This window comes from Engystomops pustulosus, chromosome 9, assembly GCF_040894005.1.
Source record: "Engystomops pustulosus chromosome 9, aEngPut4.maternal, whole genome shotgun sequence".
Taxonomy (NCBI): domain Eukaryota; kingdom Metazoa; phylum Chordata; class Amphibia; order Anura; family Leptodactylidae; genus Engystomops; species Engystomops pustulosus.
The window spans coordinates 108053239-108063897 of NC_092419.1; the positions used below are offsets into that span (position 1 = coordinate 108053239).

General features: G+C 40.1%; 1 protein-coding gene across 1 annotated transcript in view; it reads left to right on the forward strand.

Annotated features, from left to right (window-relative positions):
- LOC140076490 (POU domain, class 5, transcription factor 1.1-like) overlaps window positions 1–5948 on the forward strand; it is an 8975-nt gene extending 3027 nt beyond the window's left edge. Inside the window, 1 exon segment of the mRNA XM_072123017.1 lies at window positions 5776–5948. Coding sequence (XP_071979118.1) covers window positions 5776–5948 — 173 coding nt within the window.
- The last annotated feature ends 4711 nt before the right edge of the window (window positions 5949–10659 follow it).

Genomic DNA, 10659 nt, shown 5'->3' on the forward strand with positions numbered 1-10659 from the left:
CCTCCCCCAATCATAGAATTTCTCCACTTGTCCATAAATATATTCTTCCCTTCATCAATATCCCGATCCTATCCAACTTTTGAAAGGATACTCTACATCCACTCGTAATAACTGATTAATTGAAGGGCATAGTCATCAGCTGACACTATAGTGATTCAGTGATTGATGCATTATCTACTGTATGTGTAATACACTATGCATCAGTAATACATCTACTAAACCTCAGAGCACTACATCTGTTGTCACTAGACACCAGGCCCTCCTTGTGACTATATCATTGTCACTGGCTCATATTCTGGATATGATATATTAATGATATCGGACAATTAAAATATCTAATACACATACATAACCAGTGTCCAGAAATGAGCGTGATGGTATACTCACCTAATCCAACAGATATGCGCATTTCGATTTGCATATGGTACAGCGATCGGAGACTAAGTGCCGGGGCATGCGCAGTCGCTCCTGCCGCCGAGTCCGCATCTCCCGTTCTGACATGCGCACGTCGGCTGAGGAGCGAGGGCGGCGCTTACTGGAGCTAGTAAGGGTCATCAACAGCTGTTCACTACCGCTCTGCCCCCTGCCTCCTAGCATTGGCGGATGCTTTGGCTTTGCCCGCCCCGGTTACATTACAATCCGATCCGGATAGAAGGCGGTGGCTATAAGCCGCATTACTCATTGGACAAGAAATCTACTGTGGGGAGTGGCTATGACCTTTATATATCCGGCACGATAGCGCCGCTGATCAGTATTAGCCCGACCCCTGATGAAGCCAGGTCACTGGCGAAACATGTCGGGGGGCTAATCTCTTTCTTTATTTTTATACTGCAGTGTACCTAGTGGGAGGTGTTACCTTTGTACTGCTGGCTGTTAAGATTAGGGTTTTGTTGTGACAACCACAACAGGTTTCTGTACAAGGTTGGGATCGGGGTTTAATTGATAATAACTCATAGCATTCAGGTTTGTATCATCGCAATACTAGCTAATACTATCCACCAGCTACGATAACAGCAAACCTCATACTTAACACCTATACCGGTTAGGGTGGCTACCCGCTCCCCCTCATCCTATAGGGGGCCGTCTTTCCAGCCAATCTTTGACGCTACTATTAGCCTCTATTACGACTTTACAATCAAAGGACACCCCTCCTAGGACATCTGTGTTTTTAATGTATCATTCTTGATTTGAACACTATAGTGGTTATTTTTCTCTTTTTATTCTTATAATCAATAAAAGCTAAGTTTAGCTGACACCATCTATTGTCGGGATATGGGCCTTCTTATGCCGCCCTAGGACGGTTTTTGTACTTACCTTATAAAAACACCCCGCCTGACAATTGGTCCAATCTTTCGTTAAAACTGCCCCCAAAAACACACATGTAATCAGGATGTGACGCCCCCGTGTGACGTGATTCAGTTTCTTAAATCTACGTGTGACGGCACCCTAAGGCTTCAATCACACGATGTATGCCCGCTGTACAGTGGGCACAAATTGGTGGAGAGGGGCCCCTCTCCATAGGAATATACAGCGCCGTATTCCATAGGACTTTTTCTATGTGCCACATGTCTGCAGCACCATACAGCGCTGTGAGGCCATAGAAGTGTATGTGGGACATGTATAGGTCCCCCATACATTTGTGTGCATGTAGCCTAAGGTGTAGTAGGTTTGGGGATCATAAACTAATATCTCCCCCTGGCTGTATACAGGTTTGCCTTTCCCTCAGCCCCGGCCATGGAGCGCCAGGGTTCCCCTCTCCTGGTGAGTTGATCCTGGAGCCACAAGTTTGGATGTGCCGCCTCCTGGTCCGGCGCTCTCCTCCCTCCATGGTAACTTTCCTTTTTTAACTCCTGCTTTGGTCTTCACCAAAATGGCGGCCGCTGCTCTAGTGGCAGGAGGAGTCCATGCAGGCCCGGTGTTCTCCTGAAGCCTGGCAGAGGGGGAGGTTTGTGTCTGGACACCGTTTGCCTGGAACAGGCGAGAATTTAGGGTGAGAAAACACGTACTGTTAGCGTACGTGTCCAATTGCGAATGCTTTTCTATAGAAACCCGTACGATCAGTGACCAGAACCTGGTGTCTTGCATTAAAACAATGTAAGACACTTGGTTCAAGCTCTCCATAGAAACGCATCTGCAATTGGCCCAAGGCTCGCCCCTAGCGGCATGAGTGACCGCACTCTTAGGGCGGTGGCACACGTGGTGTCTTGAACCAGTTTTTAGGTGGTTTTTAAGCAAACGCCTGCGTTTTTGAAAATGCATCTTTTTCCATTAGGATAATTGGGGGAAAAATGGACAAAAACAAAAAATGGTTGCATTTTTTAATGGACTGCTGCAATCACATGGCCCCCCCTGTAATCTCCCCAGCCCAGGTAAAGGTCTAGAGTCCAAGTCCTGCCCCACTGAGCCTGATGACTATCCCCATGATGTGTTCTCTGGTTTAGAGATCAGTTGTCTGAAACGTTTCATGACATGAGGTCGGCACTAAGTCCTGGGGGTCGCCCCGGGCAGACGCTGATTTGCCTTCTGTGTCTTCAGGTGATGATTGTAAGGAGAAAATTCCTGATCTAATCAGAGCTGTGAAGGATGGAAGTGAAAAACTTAAACAGCAGCTTTGCTTTTTTATTTTCCTGCCTTAAAAGAGAAACCGTTGCCGCCTCATCCTATTGTTACGGATCATTTACGTCAGAAATGGTCATGACCTGACAAAGCCTCTGATTGAAGTCTCCTCCTAAACACATGGCGTTTTGAACCCGTTTTTGGGCCGTTTTTCAGCAGTTGGTTAAAAAACACATGCGTTTTTGAAAAATGTGTTTGTTTTTTTAAACGCATCCGTTTTTGACCGGTTTTACCATTATCTTAACCCCTAGGCGCACCAGGACGTTATAGTACGTCCCCGGGGCTAGATGCTTAGCGCACGGGGACGTTCTATAACGTCCTGCTTCTGGCACCGGCTCACAAACGGAGACGGTACCAGAAGCAGCGGCTGTCAGCTGTCTAGTACAGCTGACAGCCTGCGCTAACACCCGCGATCGGAGCCGGCTCCGATCGCGGGTGTTAACCCCTTACACGCCGCGGTCAAACATGACCGCGGCGTGTAAGGGTGTTCCTGCTGTGGATCGGATCCCCCGTGCCGCTTACCGGGGGATCCGATCCTCTTCCGGGCAGCTCCGAGGACTGGCATGTGCCCCGGAGCTGCCCGGTCTCCATGGCAGCCAGATCCCTTCCGGGTCTGACTGCAAACTGTCTGAGCATGCGCAAGCTTGCTCAGACAGTTTACACTGCTCTACAATAAAATGGTATTGTAGAGCAGTGTATTGGACTTAAACCAGTGATCAGAGCATCACTGGTTTAAGTTCAAGTATGTATAAGTAAAAAAATGCAAAAACAGTTCACACTGCACATTATAATAAATAAAAATAAATACATAAAATATAAGCCCCTAAAATGTCACTTTCCCATAAAAAAACTTAATAAAGTATAAAAAACATAAAAACACAAAACCCCCCCGCATATTTGGTATTGCCACGTCCGTAACAATCTGCATAATAAAACAGAATTGTTACTGGACCCGCACGGTAAACGCCAGAGGAAAAAAACGCAAAAAACGTTCCGAAAAAAGATAATTTTTAATTAATACCCTATAAAAAATGCTCTAAAAAGTGATTTAAAAAATTTTATGCACTCTAAAATAAGCCCACTAAAAAGAACAAACAACTGTTCTCGCAAAAAATAAGCCCCTAACAAGATTTGTCAGCCAAAAAATAAAAAAGTTATGCATATAAAAAGATGGTGATGCTAAAATGAATAAGATTTTCTCCAAATTAGTTTTTATTCAGTACAATTGAAAAAAATACACAAAACCCCCACATATTTGGTATCCCTGCGTCCGTAACAATCTGTATAATAAAACAGAATCGATATTAGATCCGCAAAGTGAACCCCGTAAAAAACAACCTAAAAAAACTCTCTCTGAAAAAGATGATTTTTTATTAATGCCCTTTAAAAATGCTCTAAAAAAAGTGATTTTAAAAAGTTACGCAATCTAAAATAAGACCACTAAAAAGAGCAATCATTCTCGCATAAAATAAGCCCTTAAACAGATTTGTGAGGTGAAAAATAAAAAAGTTATACATATGAAAGACGGTGATGCTAAAATTAACAACAATTTTGCCAAATTACTTTTTATTCAGTAAAAATGGTAAAAAATTAAAAATATATATAAATGAAGTATTTTCATAATCGTGGCGACCCATAGAATAAAAATAATATACTATTTTTATGGTATGGTTAACGGCCAAAAAAAAAAACACATAAAAATTTTCCTAAAAATTGATGATTTTCATTTCCTCCACCAACAAAGAGTTAATTAAATCTCACCAATTAGCTATAGAGGCTCCAAAATTATGTATTAGAAAAGTGCATCTCATGTGGCAAAAGAAATAAGCCCCTATAGATCCTCATTAAAAAAAAGAAAAAAATTATAGCCTGTACAATGTGACATAGCAAATCTGATCTGGATGGCGCCTCCTTCTCTTCTATGCCCGGCCGTGCGCCCATACAGCAGGTTACCACTACATATGGGGTATCCGTGTACTCGGGAGAGATTGGGTATCAAACTTTGTGGAGCCTTTTTTCATTTAATCCATTTTAAATGTTTAATTTTCCACCCAAAATGAGTGTATTGTGAAAAAATATTACAATTTGCAAACTGCACCTCCATTTTGTTTTAACCCCTATAAAACACGTAAAGGGTTAACAAACTTCTTAAAAGTAGTTTTTCATACGTTGAGGGGTGTAGTTTCCAAAATGGGGTAGCTATTATTTAGGCCTCTCAGTGTCAATTAGAAGTTGAGCAGGTTTTGGCGATTTTACAAAAAATGTGAAAAATGATACCTAAATTCTGAGCCTCATAACATTCTAGTAAAATATGTGGAATCTTAAAAAACCATGCCAACATAAAGCAGACATTTGGGAAATGTAAGTTATGAATTTATTTGGGTGCTATGACTATCTGCATCAAAAGTAGAGAATTTAGAACGTTGAAAATAAAGAATTTTTCAAAATTTTTGCCAAATTTTGTTTTTTTTCATAACTAAACGCAAAAGATTTCATCCAAATTTTTAAACTAATTTGAAGTACAATGTGTCACGAGAAAACAATCTCAAAATCCCCTGGATATCTCATAGCGATCCAAAGCTATAACCACTTATAGTGACACAGGGCAGATTTGAAAAATGGGGCCGCGTCCTTTAGGCCAAAATAGGCTGAGTCCCCTAGGGGTTAATTAAAACAGGTCAAAAACGGATACATTTTCAAAAAAACACATGCATTTTTTTTAACGGACTGCTTAAAAACGGCCCAAAAACGGGTTCAAAATGCCACATGTGCCGCCCGCCAAAGGTGGATTTGCCTGTAGGACGTCTGTGAGTCGTCGTCGCTCCTCAAAGACTCCGTGGACCGTAAAGCTAATTAGGTTATAATAAAAGCCTCTATGCAGCGGCAGCTTCGTGCACCCGGGCAGCAGTTCCTGTTCGCTCGCCAGGGCACTTCCAATCTGTCTCTGTGATTTATCACATGATCTGGAGCAATGGTGTCTCTAGGAGATTAGGCTATGCTAAAATCTGCTGCAGATTTTTTTTTCTTACCAACATCACTTTTTGGTTCTGAACTTGAAGGGATCCTCAAAAAGTAGAAGTACGCCCAGACCTTGGCATGATTTTTATTCCCCAGAGAGAGACTGAGAAGATTTTGCACTAATCGAGGACACTCCTTTAGCAAGAAAAAGTCTGAAACTAAAACCCAGAACCAATGACGCCACCAGTCCAGTTCTCCCTGTAGAAGGCAGATTAAAGACCTTTGCCTCAATGTGGTCAAGAACCTCAGTGGACGCCGTCAAAAGACGGTCCATGTTAGAACTCTACGACCTCTACGACCCAACCACTCCATGATCAACAGGGGGCACAATCCAACCATTCATTCACTGATCCGAGATTTTGTGAAGTAAAATGCACTGGTGGAAGTTCCTGTATCAGACAGAGGAAAAGGAAGTTGGCGGTTTGGTCTTAGACCTCACTTTTCTCAATACCTTTATCCTGAAGAATAAGTTCAGAATGGAGAACTTACTGTCAGTCATCAATATGATAAGTGAAAACAGTTTCCTGACTACTATAGATCTCAGGGATGAGTATCTTCATGTTTCCATTCTGGAAGCCCATTAGAAATCCCTTTGCTTGGCCTCTCGTCTCTAGGACCAAGTCATTCGTCTTCAGTTTATCTGCTTTCCATTTGGAATAACATCTGCCCCAAGGGTCTTTACTAAAATCTTGGTGATCTTAAAGGAAATCTACCATTTGTTTTTATGTATTGTGAACAAAACATACCTTGAGAATGCTGTAGCTACACTGATGCAGAAACATATCTTGTCTAATCTCTAATCCGAGTGGTTTTGCTCAAAAAACAATTGGGAAATCTGGAAATCTGGGGGCAGACTGCCTGAACTGTCCAGACAGGACTAATCAACCTGAGCTGGATAACTCATACACAGCAGCTGGGATTGTTTACTTCTGCCTGTCAGGGACAACACGGTGAATACAGCGTTCTCTGGAGCAGTAATTATTAGGGTGGAGAAGTGGAGAAGCGCCACATGAGCACCAGAGCCTCATTATCATAATTTTATAATTATTTATAAACACTCAATTCGTGAATTAAACAAGATATGTTCCTGCATCAGTCTAGCTCCAGCATTCTCAAGGTACTTTTGTTTCATAATGCATAAAAACAAATGGTAGATGTCCTTTAACAGCGGCATTAGGGTTAAGAGGCGTCTTTGTCACCGCGTATCTACACAACTCCCATCCTATCAGATCAATGAGACCTCAGTCTTCGAATGTTGGAAGAACATGGCTTCCTGGTAAATCAGGAAAAGTCTCAACTTTCTCCATCAACTAGGATAAAGTACTTTGGCTTTAAATGAAGCTGTAACTCACAAAGGTCCAGAATCTTTCACCAGGCGTCAGACAGTTGCGTGAACTTCAACAATGTCCAATAAGCTTTTCCATGAAGATTTTCGGCCTCCTGACCACTTCCATAGAAGCAGTTCCCAAGGCCAAAGCCCATATATAGATCTTATAGAACCATATCCTGAGGATGCAGATCCAAGATATATGGACTCTCTGATGTCATCCATCCCGGCATTACACATATGAGGGACATGGAACATCGAAGCAGAAACATGTTCAGCCCCAGCGAGTGGAACCTGAATCTGGAAACCTTCAGCCAAATCACCGATCGGTGGAACCCCAGGTGGATGTGACGGTCACCAGACTCAGCACCAAGACGAGTCATTTCTGTTCCCTTTACAGGAAGGATCATCATTGGCGACAGATGGGTTATCAATACCCTGGAACAAAACGCTTGTGTATGTGTTCCCTCCAATACTATCGATTTCAAAGGTGTTGGTGAAAATCACGGATGAAGGTGCAGAAGCCATTGCCATTCCCCCACGTTGGCCCAGGGGGCTTGGTTTCTTCTGTTATTAGAACTTTCGAGTGTAGCTCCTCTATATATGATACTGTTATATCACCTCTATATAGTAGTATCACATGGTACCTCCTCTATATATGTGATACTGTTATATCACCTCTATATAGTAGTATCACATGGTACCTCCTCTATATATGATACTGTTATATCACCTCTATATAGTAGTATCACATGGTACCTCCTCTATATATGTGATACTGTTATATCACCTCTATATAGTAGTATCACATGGTACCTCCTCTATATATGTGATACTGTTATATCACCTCTATATAGTAGTATCACATGGTACCTCCTCTATATATGTGATACTGTTATATCACCTCTATATAGTAGTATCACATGGTACTTCCTCTATATATGATACTGTTATATCACCTCTATATAGTAGTATCACATGGTACCTCCTCTATATATGATACTGTTATATCACCTCTATATAGTAGTATCACATGGTACCTCCTCTATATATGATACTGTTATATCACCTCTATATAGTAGTATCACATGGTACCTCCTCTATATATGATACTGTTATATCACCTCTATATAGTAGTATCACATGGTACCTCCTCTATATATGTGATACTGTTATATCACCTCTATATAGTAGTATCACATGGTACTTCCTCTATATATGATACTGTTATATCACCTCTATATAGTAGTATCACATGGTACCTCCTCTATATATGATACTGTTATATCACCTCTATATAGTAGTATCACATGGTACCTCCTCTATATATGTGATACTGTTATATCACCTCTATATAGTAGTATCACATGGTACCTCCTCTATATATCATACTGTTATATCACCTCTATATAGTAGTATCACATGGTACCTCCTCTATATATCATACTGTTATATCACCTCTATATAGTAGTATCACATGGTACCTCCTCTATATATGTGATACTGTTATATCACCTCTATATAGTAGTATCACATGGCACCTCCTCTATATATGTGATACTGTTATATCACCTCTATATAGTAGTATCACATGGTACCTCCTCTATATATGTGATACTGTTATATCACCTCTATATAGTAATATTACATGGTACCTCCTCTATATATGATACTGTTATATCACCTCTATATAGTAGTATCACATGGTACCTCCTCTATATATGTGATACTGTTATATCACCTCTATATAGTAGTATCACATGGTACCTCCTCTATATATGTGATACTGTTATATCACCTCTATATAGTAGTATCACATGGTACCACATGGTACCCTACCCCCAGTCGGTTGATATGCTGCACGATCCGTTTCGAATATCTTCTTTCTCCACGTCCGAGAAATATCTATGATGCTTTCTACACATTATGCGCAAGCGCGCACCTCGGATGTGGATTGGTACATAACATCGAGCTGGATCGATATATTTTCTGTTATAGAATTAATAGACAGGACTCTTCTAGATCTATATATGTTTGGTGTTGCTGTACATCCCTCTTTTAATACTTATATCACTTGGCACTTAGCACTTTTTTTCACAGGATAATGCTAGCGTTCAATGCCCGTGGCAGACTCGTGTGAGCTGTAGCGGACACTTAGAGTTAATATTGAAGGAATTGTATGTGTTTTTACACAATTTTTACAACAAATGTGTTCTATGTTTATTACAATGGATCACCTATGTATTTCTGTGATCGGTATTGCACTTTATAAAAGGAATTTCATGTTATAATGTCACATGACTTTTTGCACAGCTGTTAATAATCACCATACCACTACTTAAGGCAGCTGACCTGTTGTTTCAGTATGCTTGATAATGCCGTGATTGAATTGGCGAAACGTCGCACTACTATGGTGGAATAAACTTTTTTCTTTATGGAATTATTGGAGTGCTGCTTCTCGACTGTCTACTCCTCTATATATGTGATACTGTTATATCACCTCTATATAGTAGTATCACATGGTACCTCCTCTATATATGATACTGTTATATCACCTCTATATAGTAGTATCACATGGTACCTCCTCTATATATGATACTGTTATATCACCTCTATATAGTAGTATCACATGGTACCTCCTCTATATATGTGATACTGTTATATCACCTCTATATAGTAGTATCACATGGTACCTCCTCTATATATGTGATACTGTTATATCACCTCTATATAGTAGTATCACATGGTACCTCCCATATATATGTGATACTGTTATATCACCTCTATATAGTAGTATCACATGGTACCCCCCATATATATGTGATACTGTTATATCACCTCTATATAGTAGTATCACATGGTACCTCCTCTATATATGTGATACTGTTATATCACCTCTATATAGTAGTATCACATGGTACCTCCCATATATATGTGATACTGTTATATCACCTCTATATAGTAGTATCACATGGTACCCCCCATATATATGTGATACTGTTATATCACCTCTATATAGTAGTATCACATGGTACCTACCATATATATGTGATACTGTTATATCACCTCTATATAGTAGTATCACATGGTACCTCCTCTATATATGATACTGTTATATCACCTGTATATAGTAGTATCACATGGTACCTCCTCTATATATGATACTGTTATATCGCCTCTATATAGTAGTATCACATGGTACCTCCTCTATATATGATACTGTTATATCACCTCTATATAGTAGTATCACATGGTACCTCCTCTATATATTTGATACTGTTATATCACCTCTATATAGTAGTATCACATGGTACCTCCTCTATATATGATACTGTTATATCACCTCTATATAGTAGTATCACATGGTACCTCCTCTATATATGATACTGTTATATCACCTCTATATAGTAGTATCACATGGTACCTCCTCTATATATGTGATACTGTTATATCACCTCTATATAGTAGTATCACATGGTACCTCCTCTATATATGTGATACTGTTATATCACCTCTATATAGTAGTATCACATGGTACCTCCCATATATATGTGATACTGTTATATCACCTCTATATAGTAGTATCACATGGTACCCCCCATATATATGTGATACTGTTATATCACCTCTATATAGTAGTATCACATGGTACCTCCTCTATATATGTGATACTGTTATATCACCTCTATATAGTAGTA